This window comes from Protopterus annectens, chromosome 6.part0 (genome assembly GCF_019279795.1).
Source record: "Protopterus annectens isolate FY-2018-M chromosome 6.part0, PAN1.0, whole genome shotgun sequence".
In the NCBI taxonomy this organism is placed as follows: Eukaryota; Metazoa; Chordata; order Ceratodontiformes; family Protopteridae; genus Protopterus; species Protopterus annectens.
The window spans coordinates 1056858981-1056876648 of NC_056737.1; the positions used below are offsets into that span (position 1 = coordinate 1056858981).

Consider the following 17668-nt stretch of genomic DNA (forward strand, 5'->3'; position numbering starts at 1 on the left):
TTTAAAATAAATAGACATTGAGCACAGGATCCACACTTGTATGTTCCTGGTTTTCTTCTGTGCAACAACTTTTGCTCTTTCTCTAGTAATTCCTTAAGATTTTTGCCTTTTTTTGTAGGTACATTTGAATGCATTTTTAAACAAGGTCTCTAGTTCAGAATAATAACTGAACCTACCCCAGTGTTCTGTAATGATATTTCTAACATTGGGTGTGTTCTAGTTATAAAACATTACATAGTTGTCCCAAAATGCTCCTTTCTTTTCTTGATCTATCAGTCTCAAATACCCATAATTAGTATCATGGCCAATCACGGAAATAACCTGCCCCTGTTGCCTATCCAGCTTATTACATCGCAAAATAGAGGCAAACATGGAATTTCTTCCAGTTCTCATCTCAGCCATAACATCCTATATTAAATCACTAGGATATTTCCTGGTCAGAAACATAACCCTAACCTTCTGACTTTCATGTTCATAGTCTACATCCCTAGAGGTCATTTAACTAATAATAGCACAACGCTGCGAGTCCACAGAAACGATTTATTCACACAAAAAAGCACTCAACTAACCTGTATTTTTTGTGTGAATAAATAGTTTCTGTGGACTCGCAACGTTGTGCTATTATTAGTTAATTGGTTTTATTTCAGCACTTGGACACCAGTTGTTTGAACTTTGATCCCTAGAGGTCATCCTACAACTGCGAATAAATTGTCCCTTAACTACACTTCTTTTTTGTTTATAGGGATGTGAACTAGTAAAATACAAATAGAAGTTAGAGAAGGTCTCTTTTCTATAAACCTCAGAGGTAAATTCCTGTAGAACAGAGTCCTTCTTAATCCAGAAAATTCATTCAGGGATACTAAATTAAATAGGTGTCCCCCTTTCTTTTTCTTCTTCTTTCTTTTTCCTGGTTCAGTTTTATGAAATGTAGAAATTCCAATGGAAAAAAAGAAGTCTGGTCAAAAGAGCATGATACAAGAAAAACTGATGAACTTTTTCTTACTCTTGCACAGAGGAATGACTGGATTAAGGCACTTGGCTTTACCTAGTAACAAGTTTTAAGGGGAAGCAAATACATAAAAGACAACACTGAATACAATAAAAAAGTTTTCCTCCGGTAAATAAGAGTGTGTTTGTAGAGGCAAATGTGTATCTGGTTCTCATTTCTCCATGCAGACAATCTGACAAGGAGTGATAAAAACAGAATACTTCTTTCTTTCAATGGCTAGCAGATAATGTTTTCTGAAAGCATTCAAGTGTTTTCCCAATCTGAGAGACGAAAAAAGATAACACAAAGACCGTACTTGATGGAAGCACAGGTTGTACCATGCATCTTAGCACGAATAACCTTCATTACAGGTTAATTAAGAGTGAGAGTGTGGTTGTCAGTCTAGGACAATTGTTCCTAGTAGGAGGATTAAACTTCAGAATTTGAAGATGTACATAGTTTTGTGCGTCACTATTAAGTTAATAGGTTTTAGGGTGTTCTGGGGGGTGTTTTACTGAGGGTTTTCATTAAAACAAAAAGTCTTATAAGGTGATAAAGATTCAAATGGATAGGACAAGAAACTATATAAAAATCAATCTGTCAAACAGTATATGCATGCAACACAAAACCTGGAACTAAACACTTACAAAAAAAGCTATTAAACAAAAGAGGTGGGAATAATAATCTCTCAACATAAATGACAACACTTTATGTATTATCTTTAAATGTAAATAATCTCACAGATATACATAGAAAAAGAGAGTAGTGAACTAAGTTGAAAAAGAGTACAAATATTTATGCTACAGGAGTGAATTTGATAGATAAAGGTCTTCAGGATGTTTATTCAGCAGAATAATTGGGACAAATGAGAAGGGACTACTTATATTAATTCCAATAGGAGCTCCAACAGTGACAGAATAGGGTAAAAAGACAATAATGGTAGATTTGCAGTACTGATGGGCTACTGGCAAGGAAGGAGGATTACACTGGCATGTATTTATATTCCACCTAAAACTGCTGTAATGGAGCCTAAGAAAATTCTGGGAGAAATAATCATCTTTCAGTAGAGAATATTACTTACAGATTGGGGACTGGAATTTGATGTGCAGCAGTGAAGATGCATCTGGGAAGGCCAGAGGAGAAAATATAACTAAAGAGGGAGATTTTTGAAGAAATTTATGAAAATATTTGGCATGGAAGATGTGAATCCAGTAGTAGGAGCTCAGACAGAATTTACATATTATTCCCCACGATACAAAAACTGGGTTAGGCTAGACAGAATTTACATTTCACAAGAAATTGTGCACTTAATTTAAAGTTGTGATACGTACACAATAACTACTTCAGATCACACACCAATAACTAAAATAAAAATGCAGGAAAATAAAATAAAAATGAAACACTGGCTCTTTCCCACCTATCTGTTGAAAAGAAAGAAATTTAAGTAATGGGTAGTGGAAATTTTTGGGGAGTTATTAGAGAAGTTAGAAATTTCTTCTGAAAATATAGCCAAGGAGTGGGAATAAAATTAAAGTGGAGTTTAAAAATAGGGTGGAAAGAAAACGACATATATGGTTATGAAGTAACAAGAATTATTTAGAGGGGCTAACAAAGGTTAAAGTATTTAAAGTATTACAAAGACATACATCTGGAGCATTTCTCCTGGGCCTATGCTGAAAATTTGCTTTGTTCCAAGTTGGACTTTCCCGGTTTACAAATAAATAAAATTGAATAAATAAAATTGGAGAACATGGGGGAATCTCCCAGAGCAAGAAGAGGAGCAATTGCAGAATGATAAACAGAAAATAAGGGATTACCTTGACAATATGCATGAGTTTAGAAAGACTGCTGTCAAGTAACTGTTTTTTGATAATAATTCCAGAGCACAAAACACTTTTAGCACAATGACTCAGGCAATAGAAAGTAGAAAGAGGGCTGTCAACAAGCTTAAGGAGCACATAACTAGGAAGATAACAAGAGATCCTGTACAGGTACTAGAACTATTTCAGAAATTTCATGAAAATCTGTATAAAGCAGAGAAATACAGAAATAAAGAAAAGGTACAGATGGAAATGATTATGGAAGAATTAAATATGTTAAGATTAGAGGCAGATGAGGCACAATTACCAATAATTAGGAGGAGGAGATACAAAAATGGTGATGTATAAACAATCTATAGGAAAGTCCCCAGGAATAGATTATATTCTTGTGAAAGTTTGCAAGCTAGGAGGGAAAACTGATAAAGATCTAGACAATTTTGTTTAACAGTACTTTAAGAGGAGCAGAAGTACAAACCATCCTGGAAGAAAGCTGTGGTGGCTTTAATACCTAAACAGGGTAAAGACCCATCAGATCCAGCTTCATACAGGCCCATTTCAATTCTAAACCATGATTATAAAGTGTTTATAATGTTTATGTAAATGTTTAAGCGTTTGTCCCTACCTATGCTAATTTGAGTATGGGTCTCTCTGAAATAGTATATATCTACAGATCACAATTTTTCCAAAAATATGTATTAAAATATTTCAGATACATTGATGATTTAATTTTTTTATGTGAGGGTGGTGCAAATGATGTAACAAATTTTATTTGTGAAATTCAGAATAATACATTTGGTTTACAATTTGATGATCCCTTTTTTAGACGTGGTATTGGATACTAGTGGAGAATGTCTTCAGACTACAGTCCATAGAAAGTTTCAAGATGGGGTATTTTACTTTATGGCCCACGGCTGTCACCCACCCCACACAATTGAGGCTGTACCTTTAGGTGAATTTACTAGACTTTATAGACTTTGTAATAATGAGGTGGATTTTGATAGAGAAATAGGTAGGACTATGGAAATGTTTAGAAAAAGGGGTTTTAGTAATGAGGTATTGAGGGAAAGCTGGGAGAAATTTAATAAGAAAAATAAGAATGTAGGAATAGGCAACCGGCAGAGAGATAAGACTAAAGATAAAAGGGAAGTTATGTATTTTACTACTACTTATAGTAGTTTTAGTCCAGTGCTTGTGAAATTGTTACATTTTTATTGGGGTTATATTACACAATTTAAAGAGATTAGTGAAAATATTAAAGGGACACAAACTACCTCTTATATGAGAGGTAGAAATCTGAAAGATTTTTAAGTAAAAGCTAAATGCACTTTTCCTGAGGTAAAAATGAATACAAATCTTAGTGAATATGAAACAAGTACCTGTGGAAGGTGTAAAGCCTGCAAATATATTATACAATGTTTTAATAAAATTAACGGCCTGAACTTCCAAGGTAAGGGCTGTTTTAGCTGTAACACAGAGGGATTATTTACGCTCTAAGCTGCCCTAGTCGCAAGTTCTATATAGGACAAAGCAAAAGGGCATTTAAGGTTAGATTGTTGGAACACTAAAGAGACATACATAATAAAAAAGAAAGTTCTGTAGCGATGCACTTTAACCAGGTACATGGAGGAAATATTGAAGGATGATTGAGAGGGTCTATTTTAGAAAAAAAATTATGTTTATATAGATGGAGATGAATTTTTGAAAAATGAACTATTATTTAAAAAGAGTCTGTTTATATTTTGAAATATAATACAATGATCCCGAATGGGTTAAATGCAGAAATGAATTGGAGATTTTTAGTGAATAATGTCAAGTAATTGATTCATTATTTTATTAGTTTATTGATGTGGATATATAGGCAGGTGGATTGTTTTGTAATGTTATATTCCTTGAAGGCCAACTTTCCTGAGACATCAGAGTAATTGTGTGGATTCTTCGCCTGGTCATCTTTTTATCTGGTTTTGCACTATGTGAATTTGTGGTTTTACATATTATAAAGTGCTTATGTCTATAATGGCTAAAAATGGCAAATGTGATGCAGAAAGTGGCAGATATGGCTCAATGTGGTTATGTGGAGGGGAGGCAAACATTTGACATTAACAAAACAATGATGATCTTGAGGGAAACAGAATGTAAGAAAATACCACTGTTGTTGGTAGGTCTTGATGCACAGAAAGTATCTGACCGAGTAAGCTGGGATTTTATGAGCAGGACACTGGAAGCATTTGCATTCCCCTGATAAAATTATAAGGATGACAAGGAGGATATATGAGGGATTGGAGGTGAAAATTAAACTGGGTGGATTTCTCTCTGATAATGACCAAATATAAAAAAAAATCATTTTGTGTATGGGTTTGTACAAAATACCATGTTGAATAATAAGAAATGTACTCAACAATAAATTTGTTTATATTTGATTATATGTTATGTATTTTTTAACTTCTTGTATAGATCATTTCATGTAGGGTTTTACTGTACTATATCTTTAAATGTGGAATGAAAGCCTGTAGTTGTCTAATCAGGTGTTTTTAAATGGTATATAAGGTGGCCGTTCCAATTATGTTTTATTCTGATGAAGTCTTTTGCATGGTCAAGATGAAAGCGCTAAATTAAAAATACGCTGGTGTGGTTCCAGTTTCGTGGTTATTCTTTGTTTTTTACTGGTTGGTGTGTTTCGTTTGTATTCCCAGTTTGTGCTTTATGGATAACAGAGAGACTAGGGATCAGCATTTGCACACTACAGTTCGTGAATTACAAAAGTCAGTCAATGATTTAACAGACTTGGTTACTCAGCTTTTAACAAAAGTTCCTTCTTGGGTTGCCAACAGTGGCAGGGAAGAGCAGCCACTTCAAACTCATTCTTTTTTCCCAGCTTCAAACAGTTCCAGTGGGAATGACATCACACCGGCATAAAGACAACCTTCAAGGGAGGAGAACCAATCGGGTTCAAAGATGCCGTCAAGTGACGGGAGGTGTGGCTTGCAGCATACAATGAATAGCGTTTTGAGCCTGCTTCAGCTTCTGAAAGCAGCGTGGTGGTGGATAAACAACTAAAACTTTTTGAAGAAGCTGTTTTGAAATAGAGGAGACTACAACTACAGAATAAATATTTGGGAGAGTGCATTTGTGTTGAACGTGTTCCAAAGGGGCTGAGGCTTTGGAAATTTCCTTCTGGGTTATAGAAGGATTCTGTTTTACACAAGGAACTTCAAGCCTTATTTAATAGGCATGACTGTGAACTTTTAAAGATACTGATAAATGGCAATGACAGAAAATTGCTAGAACTTGATGAAATTATTAACATAACTTTGCATATGGATTTATTTGATTTCAAAAAGGATGTGTATTTTAATGTTTTTTATGAAATATGACCATGCTATGACGGAAGTACATGACAGAAAAGTTAAAAAATTGATGAGAAACGCCCCCTACTTATAAAACAAATTCTACTGTCAATGAAGTTGAAAATGAAGCAAAGAAAGTTGAACTTGCATCTTACAACCAGTCACCTTCTTACTCTGAGATGGCAGACACTTTAGCACACACCCCCTCTAAGGAGGTCCAAGAGACTGAGGAACCAGAGGGAGGGTTTTCAGAACAGTTACAGACAGGACACTTACTACAGGGCTCAATATGTGAATCAGAGGGGAAGGGGAGAGGGAAGCACTGAATACACTTTCTGTAGAAATACAGGAAACTGCTGAGTCAAATACATGTTCAGAAGCAGATGTCTTGACAAATATTAATACTAAAGGGGACTTTAAAGTATATAATTATAGCGAGGTGAATAACACCGAAGCTTATGCAAATTTATTTGAAAAGGGGCTCACCTTTGTTCCCTGTAGAAAAGCTAGAATTGAGGAAGCTTTAATAAACAAAGTTATTCACCAGGAAACAATCTGACTTTTTATTTTAAAGACACTGCTACAAGTGGTACACCAAACATAGGTTGGACTAGACCCAGCACATTCATACCCCGATCTTCACCAGTTATTTCCATCTCTGAAAAGCTGTGTGAAAGTGAAATTTTTGAGTTATTACATCAAAACAACCAAGTAGATTCCTTTAACTTAACTAGGGCAGAGTCTGATTTACTCAAACAACTATGTAACAATGGTAACTTCAGAATCTTGAAACCGGACAAGGAATGGGGGTTGTGATTATGAATAAAAATGACTGCGTCAATAAAATGTTTTCTATGTTATTTACTGACACATGAGAAATCTTCAGTTAATGAAATGAATATAGCTTACCACAAGGTGGATGTATTTCTAGAAGACTTGAGGTTAAATGACCAAATTACCACCACAGAACTAGAATATCTAAGTGCATCTTGCCCAAAAATCCATATGGTATTCGAAATACCGGAAATACACAAGGGACTAAGAGACCCCCCCCCCCTTTCAACCAGTAGTAGATGTTAAGGCTTCTAAAACTTTTTATATAGCCCAATACATAGACAAACACACAAAACAGGTACTTTTACAACACCCTAAATATATCAAGGATTCTTGGGATTTTTTGGGGCATATTGATCAGAACTTATATAATGAAGACCTCATTTTTGTCACTACTGACGTGGTCGATCTTTTTTCTGTGATCCCACATAACTTGGGTATTGAATGTTTTTTTTTGAGTACTTGAGTAAATACACTGACTTTACACACAACAAAATTACGACTTTAGCTACCTTAATGGAGATGGTGTTGGAAAATAATTTCATAACATTTGAAAAACTACTTAAGCAGAAAAATGGAGTGCCTATGGGAGCAACATGTGCCCCATCCTTTGCCAACATAGCATTGGCATACTGGGAGTTGAATTATGTTTATACAGCACTTTCTCAGATTCATGGACATATTTTGCCCATTTTTTGGACGATATTATATTTTGGACAGGTATGACAGACAGACTAAAGGATTTTTTCAATGCTTACATTTGACTAATACATTTTTGAAATTCACCATGAATGTGCAGTGCAATGAAAAATTATTTGTCCCCTTCCTGATTTCTTATTTTTTTGCATGTTTGTCACACTTAAATGTTTCAGATCATCAAAGAAATTTAAATATCAGACAAATATTAGACAAAGATAACCCAAATAAACACAAAATCCAGTTTAAGTGATGATTTTTATTTAAGGGAAAAATAAAATATCCAAACCTACATGGCCCTATGTGAAAAAGTAATCCCCCCCCCTTGTTAAATCATGAAGCAACTGTGGTTAATCACATTTTTTTGGGAAAGCTGAGTTCAATTTCACTAGCCACACCCAGGCCTGATTACTGACAGACATGTTGAATCAACAGATCACTTAAACAGAACCTGTCAGACAAAGTGAAGTACGCCAAAATATCCCAAAAAGGAAGACATCATGCAGCGATCTAAAGAAATTCATGTCCCGATCTAAAGAAATTCCGGAACAGATGAGAAACAAAGTAATTGACAACTATCAGACTGGAAAAGGTTACAAAGCCATTTCTAAAGCTTTGGGACTCCAGCGAACCACGGTGAGAGCCATTATCCACAAATGGAGAAAACATGGAACAGTGGTGAACCTTCCCAGGAGTGGCCGGCCTACAAAAATTACCCCAAGAGTGCAGCGACTACTCATCCAAGAGGTCACAAAAGAACCCAGAACAACATCTAAAGAACTGCAGGCCTCACTTGCCTCAGTTAAGGTCAGTGTTCACGACTCAACCATAAGAAAGAGACTGGGGAAAATGGCATGCATGGCAGCGTTCCAAGGCGAAAACCACTGCTGACCAAAAAGAACAAAGGCTCATCTCACTTTTTCCAAAAAACATTTTGATGATCCCAAAGACTTTTGGTAAAATATTCTGTGGAGTGACGAAACAAAAGCTGAACTTTTTGGGAGGTGTGCAACCCGTTACATCTGGCATAAAAGTAACACAGCATTTCAGAAAAAGAACATCATGCCAACAGTCAAACATGGTAGTGAAAGTGTGATAGTCTAGGGCTGCTTTGCTGCTTCTGGACCTGGACGACTTGCTGTGATTGATGGAACCATGAATTCTGCACACTACCAAAAAATTCTTAAGGAGAATGTCCTGCCATCAATTCATGACCTCAAGCTGAAGCGCACTTGGGTTCTGCAGCAGGACAATGACCCAAAACACACTAGCAAGCCCACCTCTGAATTACTTAAAAAAACAAAATGAAGGTTTTGGAGTGGCCTAGTCAAAGTCTGGACTTGAATCCAACTGAGATGCTGTGGCATGACCTTAAAAAAGCAGTTAATGCTCGGAAACCCTCTGATATGGCTGAATTAAAACAATTCTGCAAAGAAGAGTGGGCCAAAATTCCTCAACAGCGATGTAAAAGACTCATTGCCAGTTATCGCAAATGCTTGATTGCAGTTGCTGCTGCTAAGGGTGGGCACAACCAGTTATTAGGTTTAGGGGGAAATTACTTTTTCACATAGGGCCATGTAGGTTTGGATATTTTTTTTTCCTTAATAAATAAAATCATCACTTAAAAACTGCATTTTGTGTTTACTTGGGTTATCTTTGTCTAATATTTACATTTGTTTGATGATCTGAAACATTTAAGTGTGACAAACATGCACAAAAATAAGAAATCAGGAAGGGAGCAAATAGTTTTTCATTCCACTGTATCTAAATAGGAAATTAGTTATTTGGAGATTAAGTAGTTGTTATCCAAAAACTGAAGAGTTGAATTTTCCTCTAACATTTACAGGAAGCCCACATATTCAAATACCTTGTTGTATTACTCTAGTCACCACCCTATCCATCACAAAAAAAATCCTTGGTAAAAAGACAATTTGTCCAGTTGGCAAGGATGGTTTCGGAAACAGATGGATTTCTGACACAATGTGGGGTTTTGAAGGAAATGTTCACAAAAAGAGGGCACCCGGAGAATGTTTTAAGTGACATTTTCAATGAAGTGGCATAAAAAAAGACAGAGTTTTCACCCCACTGATGAATAAGAAATGTATGAACCACTTCAGTAGAGCACTAGTTTTAACTTTTAACAGTGATTTCTATGATACAAGACATATAACTGAGAAAACTGTTATAAAAAAACATATTAAAGTTGTGGGGGAGAGACCACAAGTAGTGTATCAGAAGGATGTATACATATACAAAAATATATGGTGGAAAGGGAAGGTACAACTGATTCAGAGGGTAAGATGATTAACTGTGGGTCCTGTACTCGATGTCAATATATTTTATAATGTAACTCAGCTAGTGTCCATAATTATGGGTCCATTAAACTTAAAAAGAAATATAGTTGCAAATCATAGGGTGTGGTACATTTAGAATCCTGCCAACAATGTCCTGCATATTATGTGGGAAAAACTCTCAAAGGTCCGTACTAGGATTTACCAACAGGTTTACAGCATTAGAAAGATGGACAAAAATAACGCTCTGACAAAACATATGATTTTCCACGACATACTTTCAAATTCATGGTGATCAACCACGTAGATTTGGGATGGGGGGGGGGGGATCATACAATGAATTTTTGGAGTTCAGGGAACTGGAATGGCAGCTTAAATTAAATGCAGTTACTTTTCCTGGACTGAATGACCAATGTTCCATTCAGAGTGTGTTAAAAAACTAAAAGCCAGTTCTGAATATTAAATCACTGCAGTTTCTTATGTGGTAACATACAGCATATTTTTTAATTTTTTTTTTCTTGTTGAATACATTTCTTAATACTCAGCATGGTATTTTGTACAAAACCATAAACAAAATGAAAAAATATATATATTTGATTATGTTATGTATTTTTAACTTCTTGTATAGATAATTTCATGTAGGGTTTTACTGTACTATATCTTTAAATGTGGAATGAAAGTTTGCAGCTGTCTAATCAGGTATTTTTGAATGGTATATAAGGTGGCTGTTCCAATTATGTTTTACTCTGATGAAGTCTTTTGCACTGTCAAGACAAAAGTGCTAAAATAAAATACGTTGGTGTAGTTCCAGTTTCGTAGTTATTCTTCGATTTTTACTAGAGAGGGAAAGGAACAGAATGGGAAAATGCCAAGAATGTAATTAGACTGCCAGCTAGAGATTGCCTTTTTTATCAAGGAGTAATCACTGTATATGCAAAGAGAAAGGAAAAGGGCGATCCTAAGGGACAGACCAGCACTACTTGAATTTTTAGTAGAATCTAGAACAGAAACTGCTGTTAAAAAAGGGATAATTATTAAAGCATATAAAATATCGCATGATAACTACAAGAAACAATCAGTGGAGATTAGAAAGGATTGAGAAGAGAGACTGAATTAAGCAATTCACAAAGAAACAATGGGGTGATAATATGTATGCCTCTTAAATACATAAAAGTCTAGAAGATTTAGGATCTTTGCTTGAAAGTGGTTACATGGGTATTTTTATACCCAGAGTAGATTCCACAAATAATTTTTCCTCAGGTAGACAGCTAATGTTGGAGGTATGACGGGGAAGAAAGAGGAACATATTTTTTGGGAGTGTAATGAGTTGGCAGACTTGAAAAAAAAAAAACATACATGCAGACTACTCTAGTAGGAAATACTGTGTGTGCAAATTGGTGTAACAAAGGAAATAATTTTTTGAGCCAAGATAAAAAAACTGGAATTGTCTAGACACAGGAAAGCCTTGATGAGTCCAATTATGGTGGCTGTGTCAAAAAGCAATTACTACAAAATGGAAATCAAAGTCTAAACCAACTGTAACAGAAGTAGTGGATATACTAACAGGGATAAACCAACTGGAAATGGGATCTTTAGAAAAGGGTAGGAGCAAATTACAAAGAAAAAAAATGAGAATTGTGGGAAAAATACAGGCAGAATAACGTTTTGTAGGAGGAATGAGGTCTAAAAGAAGGCAGGATTTGAATAAGCTTTGGAATGTATGACTAACAGACTGAATAGATAAGTGATGTATAATGTTTGCAACTAAAAAAATGTCAATATGGTTTGTTTTCAATTACATAAACGTATGACTGCTCATTTCATAAGTGATAACTTAATACAGATGTTTCTTGTTTTAAAAAAAAAAAACAGATGTTCTCTATGGTGTGTAAAACGGAACATCCAGTGGACACAGACACTTGGCTCTGTAGGAACTCTACCAGAAGCAGCAAAGACAGCAGTATGAAATAAAAAAAAAATTTGCAACCTGCGTACAAGTCAGGGAAGAAGCACATGTAACGAAATATCCCAACGTATCAATCGGATCAATTCAGATTAGCCTATTTTTGTCCACATCAACTTTCTGCCTAAATAAATGGTCATGTTACAATGACGGAATAAGGTGATCTGCCACAAATGAAGGAAAGAATGCAAATTGCATTCCATCAGGAAAGACTACACAGCAAATGAGTTACCTTGAGTGCCTTGTAGATGACACCTGGCGGCCTGGGTGAGCGGGTAGTGTTGTTCTTCAGCTGCTGTTCTACAACCCACTGCAAACCAGAAAAATCTGTTGGTGGCTTGTATGTTCTGGTTCCTCTGTACTGGATTGAGCTAAAAGCTTCCGGAAAGCGGCCCAACTTTTGAAACCTTTCATGGAGGAGCTTTTCTGGTGGCTCTGTAAAATGATCTGTACAAAAAGAACAAACACATTATTATGGATTCATTTCCACTGAAAGTGTAGCAGAAATATGGCCTCATAATATAGGTTCACAAGCTTCTGCACTACATGTACATTTGCAGAATAACTTTTAACAGTGACACTACAAGTCAATCATCCCTCTTCTTACTACCCGTGCTCCCTGTGTAGAATAAAAATCCTGTTTCTCTTTTTATTATAACATTTCACCTCTTCCACCTCCAGGCACTAAGTAAAATCACAATGGTGTTCCAAATTAAACTCTGTAGGAAAGTCAGTGGAAATTAAGGTTATGCACAGACATGAACCAGCTAACATCTTGAAAGAGAAGCTTTTGTATCCCATCCCCCAAACACACACACAGATACAAAACAAAAGCATTTCTAGGCGCTTTGGCAAACAGGTCACATTGGGTCTAAAGTTTGGTCAGAATAAGCTTTACTCCTTGTTCAATGAGTTACCTATAATGCTTCAAACAGTTCAGACTTTAATGAAAAGGAGACAGCAAGAGTCACTCACTTAAACTTCATATGAAGCATTACCTGTGCCAGCAGAAAAAAAAAAAGTCACAAAAATTAAAGGTTCAGAGATGACCGCACCATCACACTTTGCACAGCATTACCTTATCAAGCGTACAGTAAATCCATAATAAAGTTCAAGCTTTCTCCAAGTGCACAGATTTTGTTTACTGTTGACAAGCACCTCAGACTGAACACGCTCTCCTTTTGTGCGGCCTGTGTACCAGATAGTATGACGTGACAGTCTTTCTTTGTCCCAATGTATTCTTTACTCTACTCACCTTATGGATTTCAGTGCCACTTAGCAACTGTCCAGACAAGTGGGCTTGATTAAACCTAGATTAAAACATTCCTTTTCTCTTAGTCCCTAACAGTATTGATCTGGATGCAACGTGAGCACCAAGGTGAACTGCACTATGATATTTTTATCAATTATCTGCATTACATGTCACTAATTACTACTTAAGCAGAAAATCCACTAAATATATACTTTCAGCTTTATAAAAGTACAATTGTGTACACTTACCATAAATGGAGATGCTGTAGATGTTTGAGTGTATTCACTGTTGCAGTCATCACATTTGGTTTATCCCTGCCAGGGTAGCCCTCGGCCAGCCTGAATACCAGAGGCTTAGTATTTCTGCATCGATTGCTGTCGCTTCAGGACTGACGTCAGGTCGTCAGTTGTATAAAGTAAGGCAGACGACGCTATTACATCAGTTTTTCTTGCCCTAACCTGTCAGGAGCCCCCAAGTGGGAGCCAGGTTCTGGTGGAAGAACCCCACCAGTAGAAAGTAAATACCAATATGTCCCTTGTAAGGAAAGAGAAGAAAGAAGAGGGGGATGGAGGGAAAAGTACAGTTTTGTACCTACCATAAATGTAGATGTCCGATAGGTATGCATCTGCAGTCATAACATATGGGTTGTCCTGCCTCAGGCAGCCCTTCGGTCGGCCGGATTCCAAAGTCTGGGTCTGGCCTCGGCTGATGTCACACTTTCCCCGACGTCACAACTCCTGGGGTATAAAGGCATCAGCCAACGCCATTTTCCTCAGTGTTTCTTGCCCCAGATGCCAGGTGCCCTCTAGGAAGGATAATGCTGGAAAGTTCCAAACAGTAGCAAATTATATACATATATATACATATACAAACAAACAAATAGACCATAATAGATTCCCCCAGTTAGCTGAAAGAGGGGTAAGCACCCTAGGAAAACCACAGAGGGGAAGGAGGGTGGGTAATCCTGACTGCAGATGCATACCTATCGGACATCTACATTTATGGTAGGTACAAAACTGTACTATGTCCTTCAAGGATGCATCTGCAGTCATAACATATGGGTAGAATACCATAGCCAAACTGGGGGAGGAGGTACTAAGAGAAGGATGGTGTAGATAAAATCCCCTGCAGAACTGCAGTTGCAAACCCTGCTTGGGATCTGGAGTATAAAGGTAGATTGTAATGCTTGGCAAATGTATGCACGGAGCTCCAAGTAGCAGCTTCTAAAATGTCCTTGGTAGCCACCCCTCGTAGGAAAGCTGTAGTGGTGGCTGTGGTCCTTGTGGAATGAGGCCTGATATTTTCAGGCGCTGTCTTTCCATGAAAGGAGTAGCAAAAACGAATGCAATTTCCTATCCATTTAGAAATTGTCTGTTTGGAAATTGCTCTTCCTTGCACCCCAGTTGCATATGCTACAAAAAGTTGGTCAGTTTTTCTGTTGGTCTTAGTTCTGTCCAGATAGTAGCGTAGCTGTCTGTGTATATCCAAGGTGTGCAACAGTTTCTCTCCTTTGTTCTGTGGGTTAGGGAAGAAAGTAGGCAAATGAATAGCTTGGTTCAAGGATACCCTGGATACCACCTTTGGCATGAAAGTAGGATTGGTTCTCAGTGACACTCTATCCTGGTGGAAAATAAGAAAAGGCTGCACTGCCATTAATGCCTGTAACTCGGATACTCTTCTTGCTGAAGTGATTGCCAGAAGAAAAGCAGTTTTCCAAGATAGAAACTGTAGGTCTGCTGATGCTGCTGGTTCAAAAGGAGGTAGTGTTAAATTTCTCCAGCACGAAATTGAGATCCCATGCAGGTAGAGGGGGTCTCCTTGGAGGTTTAACATTTTTGATCCCTCTCAAAACTTGTCTGAGCAGAGGGTGAGAGAAGATAGGTGGATCCATATTGTATTCTGCTGAAATTGCTGAAGCATGAATCTTAATGGAGGAATAAGACAGGCCATTGTGGAACAATTCTGCTAAATACTCTAGAATGTGTGCTAGGTTTGCCACTGAAGCATCTGTGCCCTTTGATGTGCTCCAAATGAGGAATCTTTTCCATTTAGCTGAGTATGTCTTCCTTGTGGAAGGTCTGCGAGCCTCCAGGATGATGTCCTTCACTCTCTGAGATAAAACAGTTTGGTTTGGTTTTAAGGAATTTTCCAGGCAGTTAGTTTCAATGTTGTCAAGTTTGGATGCAGGGTCTTGAAATTGTTCTGCGTTAGAAGAAGCGGCCACAGGAGAAGAGGCCATGAGTTCACCTGAGACATGTTTCTGAGTAGCGGATACCAGTATTGCCTTGGCCAGTCCGGAGCTATTAGTATCACCTTTGGCTGTTCCTCCCTGATTTTCAGTAGAACCTTGTACATCAATGGGAGAGGTGGAAAGGCATATACTGTTAGTGCATTCCAGCTGAAAGAGAGAGAGTCCACCCTCCAGGCTTGTGGGTGGTATGTCCTTGAGCAGAATTTTTTCAGTTGGTGGTTGAGTGGGGAGGTGAACAGATCTATCTCTGGCATTCCCCATTTCTTTGTTATGAGTTTGAAGATGTCTGGATGCAGCATCCATTCGTGTGCATCCGTGGTAGTTCTGCTTAAACTGTCTGCTAGTGAATTTTCTTTTCCTGGTACAATTTGGCCTGTAGCTGGATATTGAGATTCAGGCATAGGTTCCACAGATTCATTGCCATCCGGCATAGAGGGTAGGAATGTGTGCCTCCTTGTTTGTTTATGTACCACATGACCGTGGTGTTGTCTGTCCTTATTAACAGATGTCCTTGCTGGAGGAATGGTTTGAATGCCTCGATTGCATGCCTCACTGCCAGCATTTCCTTTTGGTTTATGTGCATGCTTAGCTGTACTTGAGGCCATAGGCCTTGGATGCATTTGCCCTCCATGTGTGCTCCCCATCCTTGGTCTGAGGCATCCGTGGTGATGGTCTGCCTTGTGTTTGGTTTGTTGAAAGGCAACCCTCTGTTGGACTGGCAGGCCTGAGCCCACCATAGGAATTCCTGTTGAAGGCATGGAATAATTGGTATCATGGTTTCTAGACTGTGACTGTGTTGAGACCATACATTCCTTAGGTACCATTGCAATTTTCTCATATGCAGTCTGGCATGAGGAATTAAGATTATGCAGGATGCCATGTAACCCAGGGCCTGCAGGACTTTCCTTGCAGTAAGCTGAGTTTGTCTTGTTAAAATCATGAAAATCTGGAAGTTGTTTTTGTTTTTCTTCTGTGAGAAAAGCCATCTGAGTGACTGTGTCCAGATCCGCACCCAAAAAGGTTATCCTTTGGGATGGCACTAGTCTTGACTTTTGGATGTTGACTGTATCCCAAGGCCTGTAGCAGGAATATGACAGTCCAGGTCCTTTAATAACTTCTTCTTGTTGTCCGCTTGTATTAGGCAGTCGTCCAGGTATGGATAAATTTGAATTCCCTGAAGTCTGCAATGTGCAATTACTGATGCCAGGCATTTCGTGAATACTCTGGACGCAGTAGATAAGCCAAAGGGCAATGCTGAGAATTGATAATGCTCTGATCCTGCAAGAAATCTGAGGTGTCTTCTGCAATCTGGTCGTATAGGGACGTGCAGGTATGCCTCCTTGAGATCTAGAGTCACCAGCCAAGACTCCTTGCCCAGCATGGGAAGAAGTTGCTGTAGGGTCAGCATTTTGAATTTTGGCACAATGAGGTAAGTGTTGAGCGCGGACAGGTCGAGAATAGGCCTCCATTGGTTTTCTTTTCTTGGTACCAGGAATAATCTTGAGTAAAATCCTTGGCCTTGTTCTGTAGATGGTATCCTTTCTATAGCTTTCATTTGAAGAAGTTTGCTGATTTGTCTTTAAGCCTCTGCCTTCTGGTTTGGTGGAAGGTTTGGCATTCCGCCCCTTTTTGGCAAAGTGTGGAAGTAAAACCTGTATCCTTTGTCTATTGTTTGCAATGTCCATGTATCCTTTGTAATGCAATGCCAGTTTCTGGAGAATAGAGTCAGCTTTCCACCCAAGGGAGCTTCCAGTTGATCCTGGTAGGCGGCATCAGAGTCAAGTCATTGGGTCTGTCCTGTGGTAGTGGCTGCAGTTGTAGCTGTGGCACTACCCCTCTGGTTGGCAGGCTGCCACTGACGGCCCCTGTAGGCACCTATGGATTGACCTCTGCCTCTAGGGCGTCTGCTCCTGCCCCTCTGTGCTCTGGAGGTGTCTGGAAAGGACCAATTCTTTGTAGGCCAGTTTCTGCTGAACCTCGGAGGTTGGACCTGCAGGAATTCCTTTACTGTTTGCACAGATTTTGCTTTTTCTTCCACCTTCTTTAGAATCTCCTGTGCAGGGGAGCCAAATAAACTTTGTTTCTCCATTGGAGCATCGAGGAGTTTAGCCTTGACATGGTCTGGCAAAGACTGCTCCTTCAGCCAGGCATGCCTACGAATTACTGCCCCAGTCATAGCTGATCTAAATGAAGCCTCCAGTGCATCATAGCCACACTTTAAAAAATGAT

The 17668-nt window shown here is 38.1% G+C and overlaps 1 protein-coding gene across 1 annotated transcript in view; it reads right to left on the reverse strand.

Moving 5' to 3' along the window:
• The window catches only part of ZFYVE1 (zinc finger FYVE-type containing 1), a 568277-nt gene that overhangs the window by 414803 nt on the left and 135806 nt on the right, over positions 1-17668 (reverse strand). The window contains exon 3 of the mRNA XM_044074669.1: positions 12169-12383. Coding sequence (XP_043930604.1) covers positions 12169-12383 — 215 coding nt within the window. The remainder of the gene's footprint in view (positions 1-12168; positions 12384-17668) is intronic.